A 24,385-nucleotide genomic window follows, 5' to 3' on the forward strand; every position below is an offset into this window, starting at 1 on the left:
AAACTAACTGCAGAATGGTTTCACTGTCGCCAATATACACTTTGCGTAAGGATTTCGAAGATAAAATACGACAAATTAGGGCTCATACGGACACGTGTAGACAGTCGATATTTCCTTGCTGAATTACCAAGTGGAACAGGAAAGGAAATGACTAATAGTGGTACAGGTACCCTCCGCCACACATCGTGCTGTGGCTTGCGGAGTTTGTATGTAGAAGCAGATGTAGAAACAACCACGCAAATCAGTTGTCGCCACGCATTGCCTCGAATATTACCATGAAATGAAATAGGATGAGATCAGTGTAGTAGCGCAAATGCGAGGATTCTAGAATGGCACAATTAAGGAGTCTATCGAAATGGAAATATGAGGAAAGCTAATAAACAGGGACGGAGTGATTGAAATAAGTTTATTAAAATCTCGCCTGGAAGTCATGTTTCACTGTAGTTACAGTTTCATCTGTGGTTTTCTTATTTTCTTCTATTAAATAAGAAAATAATCGCTATTTACTATCTATTCATTTAGAAATTTCGTTTTTGAAGGAAAGTGTTCACAAATTTGAAAACAGACAAAGTTTCCTATACCGAATGTTCAGAAAGAGTCTGAAAAGCGTGTAAGGCTATTGCGAGGTAGGCTGTGCTGAAACGTAAGTGTAAAGAAAAAATTATATAGGTTGCTCGGTTTCAGAGTTAAATAGCATTGAAGTTAGTTAGTCAGGCCGTTGAGCGCGCCGCAAATCCAAAACGCCACGCCAGAGACGGTGTGTCCAAAGGTGTTCTTCGTTTGGTTTTCTAAGACCACACAATAGAGCGATACAAAAAGTGATCATGGGACTGTGGTAGGGATTGAACCCGATCCAAAAGCTGGGCAGTCTCGTGCACTATCATCTACGCTACGAGAACAACTGACACTGAATGTACCTGGCGGGTGGTTTGAATATACGCTCTCAACCGTCTGATTGACTAACTTCGATGCTAATTAACTCGGAAGCGGTGCAATGTATACAAATTTTCCTAACAATTATTTTTCGTCACAACCTAACCTGCAGCATCCTTATAAACATTCCGACTGTTATGAGCACCCTGTGTATAAACTTGTCTGTCTGCATGACACTTTATTTCTTAAAATAGTTAATGCGTTTCAGCAAACCGCCATCGTCAGAGCAAAACCTTAAAGAATGAGTACAGCATGTTACGTCAAACAGTACATAATCGTACTGACGTGAGTATACACTTATTTTCGGTACGATCATGTACTATTTGACGTAATACGATGTGCTCATTCTTTAAGTTTTTGAAATGACAATTACTGAAACGAGTTATCCATTTGAAGGAAAAAGGTGTGATCCAGATAGACAGTTTTTGTAAGTGCATAATGGCGGCAAAATCGGTATAAAGGTTTCCTATCTTCCATTACCTTCATAATTAGTGCCCTACATACACTCCCATCTTCCAAGATGATAACGGCTGTGTTCACATTGTTTCACGCATGCGTTCCTAGTTTGCGGACACTCACGCACTGTATCGTACCTCGACAGGTCCGCTAAATATGTTTGGAATCATTTTTAAGTGACATCTATACGGGATTCAATGAGTGGCTTCAGATGGGTATGGCGTACCTGAAGAAACTTTTGGACGAGCTTCCTAGTGCAACTGAGGCAGTTATCTAGACGAGATGTTGCACGGTGTTAACAAGGTGTCTTCATGGGGCGACTAACTTTCGTTCGGCGTCCTTTTCTCAAGGGTGCGTTAGAAGCAGAGAAGAACGTGTTAGAGGAGGAGAAGCAGATGCGTTCGTTCGCAGCAGAAATTGGTGACCGAATGAATCGACCCAAGGACGAAATACGACGCACCATTCAAATATTAGAGCTTAAGAAAGCCAGCAAGTGTTCTAGAGGTACTTCAAGAGTTAATTTGAGAAATAGTGAATTAGGCTAAAACCCCTGCAACAGTGGAAGACCGGTTAGACACACACACACACACACACTAACAAAATTCAACGATCAGTACTGAGAATATTAAGCACCAGTTGACAAATGTGGGATATATTTACCACAACATATTTCGTGACTACTTCATCTCATTATCAAGTGCTATAAAACGGGGAAACAAATCTTACATCGCTATGCTACACACACTAACAACCATGTAGTTATCTGTACTGATCTGCACTATAGCATATTATTAAGTTTCTATGCCACAAGCCTCGTCGTAACTAAGAAGAAAGCAAGAAACATGCGTTGTCAGATATAAGACTCTTCCATGGACTTCTCTCGTTGGCTTATTATAACCTTGCAAGACTAAGTTGAAAACCAAAGGCAGATGCCTACAAAACCCAAAGATCATTGTATCCTGTAACACAGGAGAAGACAGAAACATCCAAAAGGCATATCTGGGCCCACTTTAGCGGTGTTCTCCTTGAGAAGCAGCAACCATCTTATTCTACTTAGCAGTGTTAGGTTCTAATCTCTCCTGTAGGTTATTCTATACGATCCAGTCACATTGACGTGACCACCACCTATGTTCGACGTCATCGTGGCAGTCTGTGGTATGTACAGCTCTGCAACTATCGTTGGAAAGATCTAGGCCGGAGGAGGGAGCATTATGGTCTAGTAAATGTTTTAGTGGAATTCTCTGGGTAATATCGTCATTGTGGAAGGGGCAATGGATCAACAGAAGCATGCATCTATCCTTGGGGAGCAGGTCCGCCCGTACTTGAAGTTTGTTTTCCTCGGCGCGATGATGTCTACTAGCAGTACAACGCAGCGAGTCACACAGATCGCAGTGTACGGGCGCGGTTCGAAAAGCACCAGAATGAGTCAAGCATACTCCCCTGGCCACCAGACCTCACGGATTTGAACCCAATCGAGAATTTGTGGGGCCTCTTCAATAGGGTTTTTCGCACCATGAATCCTCAGCCGTGAAACCTAGAGCAGCTGGCCATAAGATTGGACTCGGCGTGGCTCCACATCCCTGGTGGTACCTATCAGAACCTCACTGATTCTCTTCCTGCACGTCTAGTAGAAGTCCGAATGGCAAAATGTGGTGATTCAGGCTTCTGACAGGTGGTCACATTAATGTGAAGCACACATAGCAAATTAAGTGACGTACTGGTTTTCAAGAATTGTTGGGAATTGACATATTGTTCAAAGATTTCATATAGACAGTTGGGACTGTGATATATGCGTTACAGGATATCACTATCTTTTTTTTGTGTAGTTATCTGGCTTTAGTTTTCAACAGTGCCTTTTGAAAGTATTATATGCCAATATGAGAAGATAATGGGAGAGTTTTATGTTTGACATTGAATGTTTGCTGCCGACTTTTTAGGTTTGACGGGGCTTGGTGGTATGGATACTTTAAGGCATGCTATAGTGCAAAACAATACAGATATTTATATGGTTTTCAGTGTGTGTGGTACTGCGATGTATTTATTTGTTTCCTTCTTTTGTACCACTTGATAATGAAATAACGTAGTGCCGAACCATGTTGTGGTAATACATCATACATTTGGTAACTGGTGCTTAATATTCTCAGTACTGATGCATGAGACAACCGTACGATGAATTCACAACAAATAAAATTTAGCGAATATATACGTTAGTTAGGTTAGTTAATTTACCTATTAAAATTGTTATAGAAATCTACGAAAAAATAATTACGTTTATGCAAAGAGCTTCTGTGTGGTAAATGGGACCAGAATACAGCATCCTGGGCGCCAGAGAAAGGAGGACCACACGACTTCTTCTGAATATTCAACACTAGGAACGCAGAATTTTGAGCGTATACCGGGTTACCACTGCGATACCAGCGGAGAACGACAGAGCTGAGTTGGCGAATTACCGTCGTTTCGGCCTACATGTCACCAGCCCGCAAGTAGGTGCTCGCTGCGCTAGACAGAAGACCACGGGCAACCACAAACGTCGGGCCGTAAACTTTTAAATACCGTCGCGAAACGGCAACAGTTTAAAAACGGCAATAATTTGTGAACGACAATCTCTAGTTCAAGTACCGTTAGTAACTGAGCTGGTGTACGGGATAATTACAAAGTAGAAGCGGAGTGTTAGCTATGGCTGACATAGAAAAATTTACCATCCGCTGCACCAGCAGCGATGCTTTCTCCGGAGCACTGGTGATAACGTCTGATGCTCTCTGTGTTCCTCTTCACGCCCGTCAGGGGTTCATAGTGGCGGAAAGCTGAGCCATTCTGCAGCGACGAAATTCATAACAGAAAACCGCTTATAGGCAGGGTCGGGCTGATGACGTCCTTGTTCCGTGTGCCCGCATAAATGAGCTCTCTCTAAACTCCTCCCATTTAAGTCGCGGCTATAATCGTTCGAACCGAGATAACAGCAGCTTCCGCCTAATGTTCCCTGTTCATTTTCTCCACCGTTAACAATACTTTCCTCAGACTGCTAGCTTTCACCTTGTCTGCTGTCCGCGCTACCACGGTTTGACAGGGTTTCTTGTGAGTCATCTGCTGTGATAGTTGGTAAGCTCACCAAAAAAGAAAAATTGGACAGGTGCGTGTAGACCTGCTCACTGAGGTTACCATACAAACTTAATTATGTATTTGGACTGTTAATCCATTCCCAGAATCGAGGATATCACGATTTTAACCTATTATTGACACTGACACTGGCAAGACAACGGTTCCAGGGATTCCAAGACTTTCGGGAATGATCTATTATCATGTCTGAAGTCCGATAACAAATGACAAAACGACGTTTTTTCGTGTGATATAATTACAAATTAACAATTTTAGGATTTTTTCCTTCGGTTGTACTGTGAAACCTTGCTTCTTGTCATACCTCCTGATCGTAAGTGATCGCAAGCGTGTGGAAAGCTGTAGGCTTTGGTGACTGATACGATATTCCAGTGCCTGTTTTGCTCAGAAGTACGATGCAGTATTCCTTCGGACACGCATACACGTACGTGTGCAGGTTGTAGACACATGGATCACATTTGGAAGTTTGGATCTGGCCGTGAGTCGTGCTGGGATACCCCAATGGTAAGACGACCGCTAGCGATAAGCGGGAAATCCGGGTTCGAGTCCCGGTTTGGTACAGATTTTAATTGTCGTCATTCCATTATACAGTTGATGGTTGACGATATTGTCAACTGCGAAAAAATGCAATGTGTCTTATGAGTGAGTTTGCGAGTGTCAAATTATGTGACATAAATGGCTGCAACTTTTGACTGCGTTGATTTAAAGGTCCCACTGTTTTCCAGCGCCAAGGGATCGTAGACCTTAATATGTCACACATTTCAACTTGATACGTCTACCAGTTCTCGAGGAAAAGGGTTTTGAACAGTAGAACAGGCAGACAGATGAACAACAAAGCCATCCTATAAGGGTTCCGTTTCTACTGAAACGGAATCCTATAAACGTCATCTCGACTAGAGCTAGTGTTACACGGTATTAGCACGACGTTTTATGGGGATGACTAGCGGCCTCAATCCGAGAAAGGTTTCACAACTTTTTTCAGGAGTCCCAAATCCAACTGAACCCACTCATAGGTGATGAGGTCACGTAGGACTACAAAACTGTGTGGATGCTGATTGATGTGCTTCATTCACAGCGCCAAATAGTCCCAAAAGTACTCTACGAGATTCAAATTGGATGATTTAACGATCCAATCAAGATGCAATGGAGTACAGTGTGTTCGTCAAAACAGGGACGTATGCTTGCTGCTCTTCTGAGACACCTTTTGTCATACTGGAGGACGGGAGTGTTCACATTGTAACTGTAAAGATTTAGCAGGAAGGTCAACATTTGGTCACCGAGAATGTCGAAATTCTCATTCTACTTCATAGGTAGGCTCTAGTTATGCTATGAAAATATCGCAGACCCACATGTATCCTGAAATATCCCTTTCATAGTAGTTATGCAGAAAACGTAATCACTATTGCGTTATTAATGGGTGAGCGAAAAGTTCGGTGACTATAAGTCATGAGATAGTGATATAAATATATATAGGTGACGGTAGTATCGCGTACACAAGGCATAAAAGGCCAGTGCGTAGGCGGAGCTGTCATTTGTACTCAGATGTTTCATATGCAAGGATTTACGGAGTCATTATGGCCGCTCGTCGAGAATTAACAGGCTTTGAACGCAGAATGGTTAGTTGGAGCTAGACACATGGGACATTCCATTTCGGAAATCATTAGGGAGTTCATTATTCGGAGATCCTCAGTGCCAAGAGTATGCCGAGAATAGCGAATTTCACACATTACCTCTCATTGCGGAGAACGACAGAGAGTAGCAGCATTTGTGTATAGTTGTCAGTGCTAACAGACAAGCAAAACTCAGTAACCGCTGAAATAAATTTGGGACTGATGAAGAACGTGTCCGATAGGACAGTGAGACGAAATTGGGCGTTAATGGGCTACGGTAGCAGACGGCCGACGAGATCGCCTTTCATCGCCTGCAGCGTGTCATCTGGATTCGTGATCATATCGGTTGGACCCTAGACGACTGAAAAACCATGGCCCAGTCAGATGAGCACCGATTTAGGTTGGTAAGAGCTGATGGCAGGCTTCGAGTGTGGCGCATGCCGCACGAAGCCATGGACCCAAATTGTCAACAAGGCGCTGTGCAAGCTGGTGGTGGCTCCATAACGGGATGGGCTGTATTTATATGGAACGGATTGGACCCTCTGGTCCAGGTAACCGATCATTCGCTGTAAATGGTTATGTTCGGCTACTTGTAGATCATTTTCTTCAACCAACGATGGCGTTTTTATTGATGGCAATGCTCCATGTCACCGGGACAGTTGTTCGCGATCGGTTAGTAGAAATTCTGGACAGCTGGAGCAAATGATTTGGCCATCCACAAAGCTGACATGAATTTCATCGAACATTAACCGGAAATAATCCAGAGATCAATTCATTCACAAAAATCGTGAACTGTCAACACTTTCTCAGTTCTGGACGGCTGTAGAGGCACCATGGCCCGGTATTTTTGCTGCGAACTTCCTCCGACTTGTTGAGTCCATGCCACTCGTGGTGCTGCACTATACTGGGCAAAAGTAGCTTGGACAGGATATCACGAGGTATCACATGAATTTTGTCATTTCAGTCTACTGACTGGTTTGATACGGCCCGCCACGAATTCCTTTCCTGTGTTAACCTCTTCATCTCAGAGTAGCACTTGCAACCTACGTCCTCAATTATTTGCTTGACGTATTCCAATCTCTGTCTTCCTCTACAGTTTTTGCCCTCTACAGCTTCCTCTAGTACCATGGAAGTCATTCCCTCATGTCTTAGCAGATGTCCCATCATCCTGTTCCTTCTCCTTATCAGTCTTTTCCACATATTCCTTTCCTCTCCGATTCTGCGTAGAACCTCCTCATTCCTTACCTTATCAGTCCACCTAATTTTCAACATTCGTCTATAGCACCACATCTCAAATGCTTCGATTCTCTTCTGTTCCGGTTTTCCCACAGTCCATGCTTCACTACCATACAATGCTGTACTCCAGACGTACATCCTCAGAAATTTCTTCCTCAAATTAAGGCCGGTATTTGATATTAGTAGACTTCTCTTGGCCAGAAATGCCTTTTTTGCCATAGCGAGTCTGCTTTTGATGTCCTCCTTGCTCCGTCCATCAATGGTTATTTTACTGCCTAGGTAGCAGAATTCCTTAACTTCGTTGACTACGTGACCATCAATCCTGATGTCAAGTTTCTCGCTGTTCTCATTTCTACTACTTCTCATTACCTTCGTATTTCTCCGATTTACTCTCAAACCATACTGTGCACTCATTAGATTGTTCATTCTGTTCAGCAGATCATTTAGTTCTCCTTCACTTTCACTCAGGATAGCAATGTCATCAGCGAATCGTATCATTGATATCCTTTCACCTTGTATTTTAATTCCACTCCTGAACCTTTCTTTTATTTCCATCATTGCTTCCTCGATGTACAGATTGAAGAGTAGGGGCGAAAGGCTACAGCCTTGTCTTACACCTTTCTTAATACGAGCACTTTGTTCTTGATCATCCACTCTTATTATTCCCTCTTGGTTGTTGTACATATTGTATATGACCCGACTCTCCCTATAGCTTACCCCTACTTTTTTCAGAATCTCGAACAGCTTGCACCACTTTATGTTGTCGAACGCTTTTTTCAGGTCGACAAATCCTATGAAAGTGTCTTGATTTTTCTTTAGCCTTGCTTCCATTATTAGCCGTAACGTCAGAATTGCCTCTCTTGTCCCTTTACTTTTCCTAAAGCCAAACTGATCGTCACCTAGCGCATTCTCAATTTTCTTTTCCATTCTTCTGTATATTATTCTTGTAAGCAGCTTCGATGCATGAGCTGCTAAGCTGATTGTGCGACAATTCTCGCACTTGTCAGCTCTTGCCGTCTTCGGAATTGTGTGGATGATGCTTTTCCGAAAGTTAGATGGTATGTCGCCAGACTCATATATTCTACACACCAACGTGAATAGTCGTTTCGTTGGCACTTCACCCAATGATTTTAGAAATTCTGATGGAATGTTATCTATCCCTTCTGCCTTATTTGACCGTAAGTCCTCCAAAGCTCTTTTAAATTCCGATTCTAATACTGGATCCCCTATCTCTTCTAAATCGACTCCTGTTTCTTCTTCTATCACATCAGAGAAATCTTCACCCTCATAGAGGCTTTCAGTGTATTCTTTCCATCTATCTGCTCTCTCCTCTGCATTTAACAGTGGAATTCCTGTTACACTCTTAATGTTACCACCGTTGCTTTTAATGTCACCAAAAGTTGTTTTGACTTTCCTGTATGCTGAGTCTGTCCTTCCGACAATCATATCTTTTTCGATGTCTTCACATTTTTCCTGCAGCCATTTCGTCTTAGCTTCCCTGCACTTCCTATTTATTTCATTCCTCAGAGACTTGTATTTCTGTATTCCTTATTTTCCCGTAACACTTTTGTACTTCCTACTTTCATCAATCAACTGTTCTGTTACCCATGGTTTCTTCGCAGCTACCTTCTTCGTACCTATGTTTTCCTTCCCAAGTTCTGTGATGGCCCTTTTTAGAGATGTCCATTCCTCTTCAACTGTATTGCCTACCGCGCTATTCCTTATTGCTGTATCTATAGCGTTAGAGAACTTCAAACGTATCTCGTCATTCCTTAGTACTTCCGTATCCCACTTCTTTGCGTATTGATTCTTCCTGACTAATGTCTTGAACTTCAGCCTAGTCTTCATCACTACTATATTGTGATCTGAGTCTATATCTGCTCCTGGGTACGCCTTACAATCCAGTATCTGATTTCGAAATCTCTGTCTGACCATGATGTAATCTAATTGAAATCTTCCCGTATCTCCCGGCCTTTTCCAAGTATACCTCCTCCTCTATGTGATTCTTGAACAGGGTATTCGCTATTACCAGCTGAAACTTGTTACAGAACTCAATTAGTCTTTCTCCTCTTTCATTCCTTGTCCCAAGCCCATATTCTCCTGTAACCGTTTCTTCTACTCCTTCCCCTACAACTGCATTCCAGTCGCCCATGGCTATTAGGTTTTCGTCCCCCTTTACATACTGCATTACCCTTTCAATATCCTCATACACTTTCTCTGTCTGTTCATCTTCAGCTTGCGACGTCGGCATGTATACCTGAACTATCGTTGTCGGTGTTGGTCTGCTGTCGATTCTGATTAGAACAACCCGGTCAGGCCGGCCGCGGTGGTCTAGCGGTTCTTGGCGCTCAGTCCGGAGCCGCGCGACTGCTACGGTCGCAGGTTCGAATCCTGCCTCGGGCATGGATGTGTGTGATGTCCTTGGGTTAGTTAGGTTTAAGTAGTTCTAAGTTCTAGGGGAATGATGACCATAGATGTTAAGTCCCATAGTGCTCAGAGCCATTTGAACCAGCCAACCCGGCCACTGAACTGTTCACAGTAACACACCCTCTGCCCTACCTTCCTATTCATAACGAATCCTACACCTGTTATACCATTTTCTGCTGCTGTTGATATTACCCGATACTCATCTGACCAGAAATCCTAGTCTTCCTTCCACTTCACTTCACTGACCCCTACTATATCTAGATTGAGCCTTTGCATTTCCCTTTTCAGATTTTCTAGTTTCCCTACCACGTTCAAGCTTCTGACATTCCACGCCCCGACTCGTAGAGCGTTATCCTTTCGTTCATTATTCAATCTTTTCCTCATGGTAACCTCCCGGGGGCAGTCTCCCCCCCCCCCCCCCCCCCGGAGATCCGAATGGGGGACTATTCCGGAATCTTTTGCCGATGGAGAGATCATCATGACACTTCTTCAATTACAGGGCACATGTCCTGTGGATACACGTTACGTGTCTTCAATGCAGTGGTTTCCATTGCCTTCTGCATCCTCATGTCATTGATCATTGCTGATTCTTCCGCCTTTAGGGGCAATTTCCTACCCCTAGGTCAAGAGAGTGCCCTGAACCTCTATCCGCTCCTCCGCCCTCTTTGACAAGGCCGTTGGCAGAATGAGACTGACTTCTTATGCCGGATGTCTTCGGCCGCCAATGCTGATTATTTATCAAAATTTAGGCAGTGGCGGGGATCGAACCCGGGACCGAAGACTTTTTTTTTTATTATGAATCAAAGACGGTACCCCTAGACCACGCATACAACCCGTGTACTTACGTATTAAGCGTCCAATATACCGGTTTGTTCCCTATCATGCTGTAAACACATTTTCACACGCTTCCGTCTTTTTATTGACATATTTTTGAGTATTTCCGGTTAGATTCTGCGAAATGCATCCTCAACAGCACCACACAGTTCTCCGTTTATAACCTCACTATATGCAGATTCATGCGCCTTAATGACTCCACATAACGAGTTGTCAGGTGTGGTGAGGTCAGGGCTCCTTAGTGGCCATTTCAAGGGAGCTGTGATGTTGCTAATGAATCACGACCCATCCACCGTTCTGGAAAGTGTTCATTTATGAACTCGCGCACTGCAAGAGCGTAGTTCAAATTGGTTCAAATGGCTCTAAGCACTATGGGACTTAACTTCTGAGGTCATCAGTCCCCTAGAACTTAGAACTACTTAAACCTAACTAACCTAAGGACATCACACACACCCATGCCCGAGGCAGGATCGAACCTGCGACCGTAGCAGCAGCGCAATTCCGGACTGAAGCGCCTAGAACCGCTTGGCCACAGCAGGAGCGTAGTGAGGAGGCACTGCGTCTTGCTGTTACCATATGCGTTCAGTAAGGCCGTTTCCTTCAAGCTCAGGTGATAACCATGTTTGTAAAATGTTAAATAATTTACACCAGTCATAATCCCTTCAAAAAAGGTCGGTCCAAACAGACGTTATGACGTCATCGTTGCCCACATCACTACGTGAGTCTGGTTCCTTTGTAACTCGACGGTGTACTGGGGATTCTCTTTCGCCCAAACGACAATATTTCTAGCACGTGAGCTGCGATAAATGGCAGGTTCATCTGAAAACATCACCTTGGCACGAATTTCTGCATCCATAAACTAAGTTAACAAAGTACGGGATGCTAATACATGCTCGTTCCGTTCGGTAACCTGTAACTCGTTACGAAAGTGGTTCGAAAAGTTCTGACCTTAATATCTTTTTCACGTGATCCGGCATTGTTGTCCTCAGTGCACCGATTTCCGAAGCACGTTTACATGTCGACTTCACAGAATATTGTTCAATCGAAGCAGAGACTCCCCTACATCTCTCTTCGTGTGTCTTCTTCCTCTCACTCTGCGGCCTGTCTTTAACGCTGCCAAAAGCAAAAGCACGTCTTTCCCAATCCAGAAGTGTTACCTTTAGAGGTGGAGCTTTATTAAATCTCTCTTTAGGTGCTCTCATAATATGTTTTATTGTCTGCCGCGTGTATTGCCGTTCGCGCAACCAACACACTTACCACTATGCTCTCTGCAATAGTGTAACTACGATCGCTCACATATTCCATGGCTACGAATTAAAACTCGACTGCGACGGTGAAAACGTGTAAATATGAATTCCAATAACTGATAGGAAGTAACATAGCTACCAATCTGCATAATAACATTTCATACTAAACAGGGGTTATTGGGGTACGGGGACTTCTCGCCCGCTCGGTGCTATGGCTTTGATACGATTTATTAGCTGTGGGCATGTTAAAGTCTATTTGTTCTACCCATAGGTTAGAAATGAATAATTACATTAGACAGAACACTTACATCTGTACCCCGCACGTTAACTCACGATGTGTAGCGGAGGTTGCCCAGTGAAGGAATTTACTTCTGGTATCACCATCGTTTTTCCCTTTCCTTTCCATTCTAGAATGGCCCGTGGAGGAGAAAGGTCATCGATAGAGTCCGTATGATATCTAATATCACCGATTTTCTCTCATAAACATCAATTTCGTAAGGGTTTATTCACTGGGATATCCCAAGGGGTTATTCATCCGCCTATCGGAACGGTTGTTCTTGCTCCGCTCACATAGGCTCCTTTCAATACAGATATGTGATAGTTGTGTCGAATGTGTATTTGTGAAGTGTAGGTTAGTGAAATGGATCGTGTGCTGTGTGGTGTTAGGTTTGTGTCGCATGATGATGACGATGAGGTGGGAGAGGGTGAAACCTGATGCTGGCACATAGCCTGCTCCTCTCCATAGCAACAAGGGCCCGCCAAGCTTAACGTCCCCATCCGACTGACGGATCACCATCAACAGAGTTACAGCCCTCACTTGATGAGACACTGCTGTTTAAAAGCATCATTGGACTCGACCCCGTGACCCATTTCAAAAGAGGCAAAACTGCGATTCGTGGGGCCACACTACATGCGTCCAGTAAAACTGCTGTTCCGTTGCTGTGTTGTTTGTCCCACTCTTGAAGATGTGCGTCTTTAATAGCCACTGTTGGCAATGGCCTTTTTCGGGGTACCCGACTCCAAATGTCCACTGTGTGCAGTTCCCTTCGTATACTTTGTTCGGACGCTAGTTGAGATGAACATGGATTCACTGTTGTTCCATTCAGATTAGCAACCGATTGTCACTGACAAGGTGCAGCACTCGTCTTCACTTCCTGTCGGTTAGGATATATTTAAGATCACTTCTATCACGCCGTGTTATGTCGCTCAAGTGGTACAATATTCCTTGAAGACACGTTGGACAGTCGGCGATGGTACACCAACAAATCGGGGAACTTCGTTCACGAAGTACTCTTGAGCATGTACTGTACAAGTTCGAGGGCTATTCGTTGAAGGTCCGATAGTTCGCGGAATGAAAACCACAGTGAAAATCTAATTGGGCTTTGCACAAATATGTTGAGCACTCTCTCTAGTATGGCCGTCGATCGCGTCACGTTGTCCTTTTCAGTTCTGAGTGCACAGTGAGCACTTAAATGTGTCTAGAAAATGGTGTCTCCAGCCAAATGTGAGGTGCCTCTTGAGAGATTTCGCCCGACTTCATGCAGCCTACATATCGTAACCGTCAAGCATTTCTTTCTCCGTGACAATTATCGGCCACACACTGCAGGGGCAATGAAAGCGCTTCTGCAGCGATGTAGATGGGTAGTGTTTGATAACCCACAGTTCAGCACGGATTTGGCTGTCCCTGAGTTTCATCTCTGCTCACATGAATCGCTTACTATGAAGACAACATATTGGCACGGACAATGAGCTACACACCAGCCTTCTGTGACAGGTGTATTGATATGTTGGTTCAATGCTGCGACAAACGTCTTAAGTAGGAGAGTCGACTGTGTAGAAAAACGACTGGATGGTGTATCTAATGGCTGCAAATAATATTTTTTATTTAATTGTGGTTTTCATTTCGCGACCGATCGAACCTTAACATACGAACAGCCCTCATACGATGGCACCTTTTGTCACATCTTCTTCTCTTCTCGCACATGTTCCATACAATCGACTAGCACATACACCACCCCACTGCCATGACTTACGTTACCGGTGGAGCTTAACATGACTGCCTACTACAGATCTCCACCCCATACAGCGCTCTATGGCTGTCAGCGTGCTCTTTTAAGGCGGCGACTGATTATTATTCCGTTGGTCTACTCGTAATTATAATTGATTATTTTTAGACTTAAATTTTTCCTGTTCATTATAGTGACATTCAAGTGATAACGAAACAGCTCTGTTTTATAAAACTGATCAAGTCAATTAGCATTTTTTGGAAACCATAAAATCTCATACGCTTTCGATCAAGGTTTCCTGGAGGTACCTGTGTTTTAAGGCAAACGATGGAATTGCTAATCGCTTTTCAAATATCCGAAGTTATTAGCCCGCTCTGCCGTGCACAAAGTAGCTTGGATTTGGCTGAAAAGAACCGTAGCTTCTAAGAGCCCGCCTTGCCCAGCGTGTGTAAAAACTGGCGCTTCATAGTTTTAGTTTATTAAAAGTACGAATTATATAAATAGAGAAACTGACTGCATCATGTAATGATTTGTGGAAAGCAAGCTTGCCTGACCTTTCCGAAAGATGGCCTATGTCTTAACCAGCGTCTCACCTCGCTCGCTACTAGACAAATATGCACGTTTTCCCATGCTACGTGAATGTCCATTGTACAGAGCGTTTGGAAATTCCTGCTACAGACTTCTAACACTTGAAGAGAGCAGTGAGTATATAATATTTTGATGGGAACCCATGTCCGGTAACGTACCCTTTCCGTTCTAGGACGTTTTCAGTTCAGATGATTAACTTGATAAACTGAATGAAGCGTGAGCAGTGCAATTATTAGGTAACAGGTCGAACGGAAACCTAACGAAACTTCCATTTACCACTTTTTCTCAATGCCTTTGGTTCTCCGATACAGTAAACATGATTCGGTACACGTTATCGGAATACAAAAATGGTTCAAATGGCTCTGGGACTCAACATCTGAGGCCATCAGTCCCCTAGAACTTAGAACTACTTAAACCTAACAAACCTAAGGTCATCACACATATCCATGCCCGAGGCAGGATTCGAACCTGCGACCGTAGCAGTCACGCGGTTCCGGACTGAAGCGCCTAGAACCGCACGGCCACCACGGCCGGCTATCGGAATACACGGACATGCTGCTTCTGTATGGCGAAGGTAATGGAAGAGGTGCTAGTTTGCTGTGTCACGAACATTTTTCGCAACTAGCACGCTATCGCGAAACTTTTGCCCAAGTCACGCAACAGCTCCGAGAAAACAGGTGTTTCAGCTTCAGGAAGCAGCACTGTGGTGCTGCACGGCAACGCCGCATGTCCGAATTCTCGTTGCAGGGCAGACGTTAAGTGACGTCAGGTGACCATAGGACGTAGTGCACGTCATCATGTCTACCCTATTGCATACCAAGGCAAGACGTTCTGAGACTTTTCTCTTTCCATTAGCAGATGTGGACACATTACACATCTGAACAACGACACGTTTCCACACATGGTTTCCTATTCAAAACATTATGTACTCACTCCCCTCTATAAATCCTAGAAGTTCGAAACGGGAATTTCCAAACATCCCGTATTTGAAACCCATTACTGCATATATACCAACAAAACTTTATGCGCGTACGAGCTCATTATCTTTTACGATTCATATCAGCAAATATTTCTAATCGATAGCTACTGGTAGTACTTTGGTGTTATTAAATCGAATTGCACAGTTTTGTCTGCGGAAATTGGAAGCTGCTGAAACTAAAACGCTGAATGTTTTAAATTCAGTACTTGGTCTAAAACGGAAGGTAACTGTGGCAAATGTGGAGACTTAGGCTTTCAGTTTATAACATTTTCTGCATCATTGTGTAGTGTTTATGTCTCAGCAGAAACTGATAGTCGGGAAATCAAAACGTTTAGCACAGTTTAGCTTAGTTTTGCAAGTACATTCACTGAAAACAACAACACGCATTGCGTTAACGTACAATGTCTTTGCCAATGTTCCATAACGTCGTTAAAAATAGTTCACTTCATTTAAATAAAGATAGCTACATAGATAAAATGATACCAGTGTCAACTACACGGTGTAATAATCAACCCTTTCCATATTTTCACTAGTCATAAATCGTCCTTCGGTGGCAGAAACAGTTTACGAAACGATACGTGTGAGTTTGTGTCTTGTTGGACACCATCTATGGTGAATAGGTGATGCGTTTTGGCTGGCCTCCATAAGGAAGTCCATATTGTGATTTCATGTCTATAGCTAGGTGAATAATTTTGTTACTACATAATCAGCTATAGTGACTGATTGGTTAAAATCAGACATTCCGCTTTGATTATCATGCTACCGTAGTGATAGTTCTGCTGCACTACATACCAAAATACCACCGCAGCCTCACAAACGTGTGTGCCGCTGCTCCGAAACATTTCGGTACGATTTCAGCTTACCATTTGTTAAAACTGTTCGATGTGATACGATAACTATTTTAATTTCCCGGCTCATAAGTTTTAACTAGGTCACCGTTAGATTGGAAATTCTCAGTGTGTATGGAACGAGGATTAAATTTAATCCAAAGTGGGGTAGAGTGATGTAATGTAAGAAACTGGGGATGGGTAATCCGTTGCCTACGTCACTGGCAGAATTTTCAGTGTATATTTTTTGTAGACGCACGTCAAAGGACGTATTGGAACCGGAGATTGGATGTCTGGAGTTCATCAACGATTCGCAGTGGAGATTTGATGCAGGCAATATGCAAGCAACCAATCTAAACTCTCCCCTAACTGCAGAACGTGGTCAGATGCCGCTGGCAGGGCAGGGTAATATCGCTGTATTGCAGACACAGCTTATCGTATTCCCATTGTAAGTGCTAACTTTGTTGTTATTCGTAGATGGAACAACATATACAACATGTTCTTCAAATTTTGAAAAGCTGAATGTTATCGGGAATCTAATGTGTTTTCCGTATGTTTCTTGGGAGGAAATGTCACGGATATCGTGTGAGTTGAGGTACAATCATTAAAACAAACTCATTTTTCGTTGCGGCTAGATCTTCTCACGAAATTTTATTCACCTACTGTGACGTCCGACAATGGAAATATTTCACTGTCGCCAGCTTACATAGGGAAAAATCGCCGTCGTAATAAAATAAGAGAAATCAGATCTAGTACATAAAGATTTAAGTGTTCATCTTCCTGGCACCTGTTATGGAGTGGAACGGTAGAGAAATAGTCTGAAGGTGTGTGGAAGAACCCCCTGCAACGCTCTTCAGTGTGAACTGCGAAGTCGTGATATAGATGTAGGTGTAGATTGCTCTGGATACTAGTCCAGATTTTCCATGCTAATGTTTTCATCTCGAACCCATTTCCAACGATGTACAAGTGTCCAGTGTAACTGCATCTTTGACATCCCAGGGAGCAATACTTTTGACGCGGTGAACCTGTAGCAGCTGCGCCTCACTGTTGCAGCCGTGCTGGAGGCGGCGGACGTGCACTTCGTGGCAGTGCACTGGGGGCGGCTGGCGGACGGCGACTACCACGACGCGGCCTCCAATACGACGGTGGTGGCCGAGAGGGTGGCAGCCCTGCTGGACGCGCTCATCGCGGGGCTGGGCGCGCGCGATGCAGACTTCCACCTGCTGGGCTTCAGCCTGGGCGCGCAGGTCATGGGGCAGGTGGGACACGCCATGACGGCTGGCCGCGTCCACAGGATCACCGGTGAGTACTGCAGCAGGCGTGCCAACTGTCCAGTCGTGCCAGACGCTCTGCTTTGTCTAATACAGTGGTTCTTAACCTATGGGGTAATTACCCCTTGAAGCATAAAATGTAATTTTCTAAGGGGTAATAACAAATTCAATAGCGAATTTGAACAGTTCTCGAGTATCCGACCGGGTAGCGTCGTAATTTCTCCACTATATTTCGGCAGACGTTCACGCTGCCATTTACAGGTGGTTCCTGACGAATGCTGTGCTGTTGCTCTCGGCCCCTATATATACTGGTCGTTACCCCCTCCACCGTTCCTCTCCTGGTGTCTTCGGTGCGGCCGGCGCGGCGGCGACTAGAGGTGGTGGGGGAAGCGGCTCCTGCGTCTGAACTGGGGTCTGCAGTCTCCTCGATGTCTGGGACCGCATCTTTCTCTCCAGGCTGAGTGCAGTGTTCCTAGCGTGACTAAGTTGAAGGCCGCTGTCTTTATTAATTAGATCGTCCTGTAGTCGGATTTCGATGGCCTCTTTAGTAACGCAGTCCCAGAAGTAGGAGGATTGACAGAGTATTTTTGGTTTTTCATAGTAAAAAAATTGGTTCAAATGGCTCTGAGCACTATGGGACTTAACATCTTAGGTCATCAGTCCCCTACAACTTACAACTACTTAAACCTAACTAACCTAAGGACATCACACACATCCATGCCCGAGGCAGGATTCGAACCTGCGACCGTAGCAGTCCCGCGGTTACGGACTGAAGCGCCTAGAACCGCACGGCCACCGCGGCCGGCTTTTCATAGTCCATAGTATGGCTAGTCTTTATACAATGGTCAGCCACGACTGATATAGTGGCCTGGCGTAATTCGGTATGGCGCTTGCGTTCGCGGCACCTCTCTTCTACAGTGCGGAGTGTCTCCCAAATGTATGATTTTCCGCACTGACAGGGAATTTGATAAACGCCTTGTTTTCGAAGGCCTAGGTCATCTTCACTGAACCCAGCAGAGTCAAGGTCTTTACCAGGGTTAGGAATACACATTTCATATTGTGTTTCCCCAGGATTCTACCGATTCTTCTTGAGGTGTTTCCGACAAACGGAATGCACACCAATGACTTGCGTCCTTCTGTTTCTTCTTCTTGTTCTCTTGGCGCAGTCTGTCTGAGTGTGTGTCTTATTTGCATCAGGTTGTACCCATTTTTCCGAAATTTTGTCTCGAGGAGCTGCAGTTCTGCTGGAAAGCTCTCCTGATCGCAGATCGATCGTATCCTGTGAACAAAACGCCTTCACGCTGGGAGTTGGGGTGGCAACTGAAGGTATTTAGGTACAAGTCGGCGTGTGTAGGTTTTCTGTATACACTGTGCCCCAGCAAGAAGATGGCACCGTGTACGTGTGCCGAAATATTATGGAGAAATTACGACGCTACCGGGTCGGATACCCGAGAACTATTCAAATTGGAAATATGCCGGGAAAACTTCAGATCGCAAATTCAGTAGCGTTAAACTTTACGTAATGTATGTCTGTTTCGTAGAGGAGCTACAATGCCTATTCATTTCTCACGTATATCTCGTTTTAACTCTTGATGCTTACAGATGGCGCATAACGTTAGATATTTTATCCTTTCTCTAATTGCTTTTATGTTTATTTTACTACTATCACATTTTTCCATTTTCATTGCCATTACTTGCCACTATATGTTTTACTTTAATATTACCTATTGTATGTATTTCCAAACATATAAACGCTGCCTACTGGAACTTCCGGCCTCTTCGTCCGCAGCCGGCCGAAGTGGCCGTGCGGTTAAAGACGCTGCAGTCCGGAACCGCAAGACCGCTACGGTCGCAAGTTCGAATCCTGCCTCGGGCATGGATGTTTGTGATGTCCTTAGGTTAGTTAGGTTTAACTAGTTCTAAGTTTTAGGGGACTAATGACCTCAGCAGTTGAGTCCCATAGTTCTCAGAGCCATTTGAACAATTTTTTTCTTCGTCCGCATCCTGTCAGTGTAATATAGCGTGCACGTATCTTGTTATGCATCCACGACTGCTAGAATGTGTGCTGCGATATGTATGTTTCAAGTTTACATGTATGGCCCTATCTTAGCATTGCTGGATGTCTTCGCCGAAAGTAAGAATCGTCGTCATTTTTACGGTTTCAATTCGAATTTGGCTTTTCGTTCCCAGTTTCTGGCAGTTTAACAAGATTTTGGCTATTTATGACTGATGCGTTATCCGCAGTTGCCAAACGGAAGTCGTCCTCCTTTCTGTTTCTTTTTCCTATAGCATTTAAGAATTATTTCCCATCTTCTTATGCTAGCTAGGATTATCTATTTCTTTGATTGGCGACTCCATGGAGTGCTGTGTGCACAACGACCATATATGTTAAATTAAAAGGAAGGTCAATGTTGGCCGTAATATTGATGTTTTATTGATAGCAGAATTGATTTTAGATCACATAGTGATCATATTCAGTGATGTACAAATTAGTGTCTGAGTTTAATTCGTACAGCACTGAAGATGATCACCATGTGATCGAAAATCGATTCTGCTATCAATAAAACATCAATATTACGGCCAACGCTGACCTTCCTTTTCATCTATCTACTTCTACTTATTTTTTCCATTGTAGAAATTCTGAAGATGCCTCAAAAAGGCAAAACCTATAAGTAAATCTTCTGCTGTCATTCGCAACCGATGCTGTTTATCTTACTGACAATATAAAAACTCATATACAGCCAAGTTGTCCAAATGCGTCCTTGATTGTAAAAATAGATATAAGTTGCATTATTTTTGTGTACTACTGACAATTAAAGTTGAAATAGCATGAAAGCGACACGCAAGAAACTTGAAACTGGCATGAAGGGTACAACACGTTTCGATACGCAAATCAGTGGAACTGCAAAAAGTAGCAATGAATAATGCCATGTACATTCTGTGTATAGCTAAAGTCCATACAGTGGCATTTTTATTCGGAAATCGAACGGGAATGATTGCTGTTTGTGATACGATCGAGTTACGCCTCGTATATGAAGAAACGTCTGCTAGCATTCCGAATTCCTCAGTGGCAGCATCGTGGCCTATTGAAACTGAAGTTTATTGTTTAGTGTATTAGTGCTCGTGCTGGTCGACAACCCACGACCGTTACACGATTATGGTTGATGGGTTCAGGAGGACCGTGCTCGACGCCACGCAGGCTCTCAATGGCCTCGACCGCCTACAGTCCTCGAGGGAGGATGTGTTGTTCGCTTTGTGTGCGCAGGATCGTACGGCCGGGTCACGTCCTGGGGACTGAAAATGGCCTCATTAGCAGTAAGAGTAGTGCCGACCCGGACAGGACGACGGCGCCTGCAGCACCACCGACTGCCAGTTCGGCGACCATTTTGCAGAGAGAGGCGCGCTGTTATGCTGGTGCGCTCTTAATTCAACACCGGACGCAGCAGTAGCAGCAGGACTTCTTTTGGGACGAGTCCCAGCTCTGGCTACACCATCGTGTTAGGCATATCAGTATGTGGCATTTCCGAACAGAACGAACGTTATCAACTTGTATTCGTCTTCATAATACACGGCCTAGCACTTGGAGTAATGATACGGGGTGCCGTTCGAAATACATGTATCAGTTTTTCTTTGAGATGTGACATATGACCACGCAAGAGAAGTGCGACCATTTAATAGACATGTAAATTTTTTACACACTGCTTTTATGGTTACTGCAGAAAAATTTGTCACTTGAAGTTCAGCAACTCATCTATACTGACGCTCTTCGAGTAAACTCTTCTTCAGAATATCTGAAGAAAGTTTACAAAGTTAATGAGGAGCACAGCTTTCTTTAAATTAATAAAATTGACAAAACCTTATAAGAACATAAATTAAAATGAACATATCAGTGGAGGTAGGGAGTATGATATGGATAATATGGCGTCATCTATAAGTATCTAGCATCAGAGTACAACTGAGTAACAAAACATGACATTACGTACAAGGTAACAAACACGGCCACCGGGTGGCGTGAATACCAGCTCAACGTAGCGATGAACGCTTTCGACAAGCCAAACATAGGAGAAAAAATAGTTAAAAACAAAGAATGTTATTCAACAAAGACGGTAAAGACGGTAAGATATATCGTAACAACATAGCAAAACCAAGGGTAATACAATAAAAATAAAAACGAAATCTAAGGTAAAGGATAGGCTTGGCGGAGAAAACAGATAAAAACTAGGTGGCACATTAGTCATATGACGTACTACATAAAAAAGGCAATACATATGCATTACATTTCACAAAAGACGGAATATCATTAAGCTGCACTGCTAACATAGAGTAGAATTTTCGTCTATATAATGTGGCACAACTTGACAAAAAGAAGGGACCGGTTAGTAGGACATGTTCTGAGGCATCAAGGGATCACAAATTTAGCATTGGAGGGCAGTGTGGAGGCTAAAAATCGTAGAAAGAGACCAAGAGATGAATACACTAAGCAGATTCAGAAGGATGTGGGTTGCAGTAAGTACCGGGAGATGAAGAAGCTTGCACAGGGTAGGGTAGCATGGAGAGCTGCATCAAACTAGTCTCAGGACTGAAGACCACAACAACAACAACAACAACAACAACAACAACAACAACATCTGTGACTTCTCAGTTTATCATGCAGTGAGAGGTACATGTGGAAGAGTAACCAGATCTCATCAGAATATAAGACGAAGCGTGTCACAGCAGGTGGTCTGACCGAGCTTACACGAAGGAAGGAAAAATGGAAGATCAGGGTTTAACATCCCGTCGAGGAAGAGGTCATTGGAGATGGAGAACAAGCTGCAACTGAGGAAGGAAATCGGTCATCTTGAAAGGAAATTCCCCGGTATTTACATTAGGTGTTTTAGGGAAACCACAGGAAATCTAAATGTGTATGGCCGGCAGAGTATACGAACCGCTTTCCTGACAAATCCGAGACCAGAGTGCGCCACTGTGCTCGATGTCTGGACCATAAGAGGTTTCCCACGGAGAGACGGTGGCGCCGGAGTTTGTCCCACTTCTTCAAATCAAACAGACACGGCAATTTTAGAAAACTCTTGCTTGAGGCACTTACTGACTGTCCATGCCATACGGCAGTTGCTGCGGCTTCGAAAATTGTCGTGGTGGCGGGCATGGAAGGTAAGTCTAAAGCAGACTCACGATGAAAAACTTTGTAGACACCCACGCAGCATCTTTTTGTGGAGAGGTAGGAAAATAAGCAGAGAGAAAATTGGTTTAGGCAGCTGCTGTCAGTTCTTGAGTTGGATATTACGGGCCTCGCCGCGAGTCTTCCGCCGTCGGTAGGACGCGAGTACCGCCGTTTGCTTTGCGGCGACCTTCCCACTCACAGTGAAAGAAAAATGGGGCGCTGTTCTGCAGAAACCTAACAGTTACAGAGAAAGCGGAAACACCGTTGCGTTATTTATATATTCTCTCTTTGAAACGAGTCTCGAACTATTTGCATGCTTTCAACAGCAATGCACACCTTAGGCCTTATTGCTCTAGCAGTAGGTAAGTAATGAGTAATTACGATAGAAAAAAAGAACTACGTCTTTACCCCCAAACTACCTTACAGTGAATTGCGGGGATACTTCAGGTACAGCTGTCGCTGTCCATTCACGGATCCTGCAGGTGGCAACACTGGTAGTGGAGGGTATAGAAAGCGTGTCTGGATGGCGTGAAAAACTGTGCAGTCCTTGTCATATAACAGAATCGGAGCGATTTATCTTACGTCCAAAAGTACGTGACCACCGACTTTCGGGTTATGGGTGGAAGCATTTCCGAAACGACAAAGTCTGCGAACTGTTCGCGTGCCGCCGTGGTGAAGGTACAACAAGCATGGCAAAAGTGGCGCTATCCAAAAGGCACCGAGGAAACTTTGGTGCACAACAGGCCATAGATGACAGAGATGTACGATACCTACGGAGATGTGTACGAGCGAACAGAAGTGCAACTGTTGAACAACTGACCGTCCAGATGAACTACGGGGCTACCAACAGAGTCTCCTCAATTACCATTCTGCGAAATTTATTACCTATTGGTCTCCGCAGCAAGCCCCTGGTTCATGCAGCGATGCTAAGTGCTGTTCATCGGCTACGAAAGCAGGAATTTGCACGCCAGTACCGCAACTGGACGCGCACTAAGTGGCATCAGATGAGCTTTCCAGATGGGTCAAATTTCATGCTCCATCGGACGGACGGCCGTTGACGTGTACGGTGTGAAACGTCGGAAACCAAACAAGGAGGGTGCGTTAAGATTTCGGGAATGTTATCATGGCACTCCCTGGATGCTCTCGTCATTCTGGAGGGCAAACTGGATCAACACGATTATGTATCTATCCTTAGGGAACATGTCGACCCCTGCACGTAGTTTTTACTTTCTCGGCGCGATGACATCTACCAGCAGGACAATGGAACACGTCTCACGATTTGCAGTGTATGTGCGAGGTTCAAAGAGCACAAGGATAAGTTTACCGTACTCTCCGGGGCACCAGACATCCTGTATTTAAAGCCAATTGAGAATCTGTGGGACTACCTGGATCGGGCTGTTTGTGCCATGGATGCTCAATCGAGAAACCTAGCGCAGCTGGACACTGCGCTGCAGTCGGTACCTTCCAGAATCTCACTGACTGTTTACCTGCACGTCTCGCAGGGGACCGCGCTGAAAAAGTTGTTTATCCAGAGTTTTCACAGGTGTCGAAATTACTGTGACTGGGAAGTGTATTAGCCGGCCGGGGTGGCCGAGCGTTTCTAGGCGTTACAGTCTGGAACCGCGCGACCGCTACGGTCGCAGGCTAGAATACTGCCTCGGGCATTGATGTGTGTGATGTCCTTAGTTTGGTTAGG

At 44.2% G+C, this 24,385-nt stretch overlaps 1 protein-coding gene across 1 annotated transcript in view; it reads left to right on the plus strand.

Moving 5' to 3' along the window:
* The window catches only part of LOC124788774 (lipase member H-like), a 480,664-nt gene that overhangs the window by 409,079 nt on the left and 47,200 nt on the right, over positions 1-24,385 (plus strand). The window contains exon 6 of the mRNA XM_047256057.1: positions 17,311-17,559. Coding sequence (XP_047112013.1) covers positions 17,311-17,559 — 249 coding nt within the window. The remainder of the gene's footprint in view (positions 1-17,310; positions 17,560-24,385) is intronic.

The sequence above is a fragment of the Schistocerca piceifrons genome, chromosome 3 (genome assembly GCF_021461385.2).
Source record: "Schistocerca piceifrons isolate TAMUIC-IGC-003096 chromosome 3, iqSchPice1.1, whole genome shotgun sequence".
NCBI lineage: Eukaryota > Metazoa > Arthropoda > Insecta > Orthoptera > Acrididae > Schistocerca > Schistocerca piceifrons.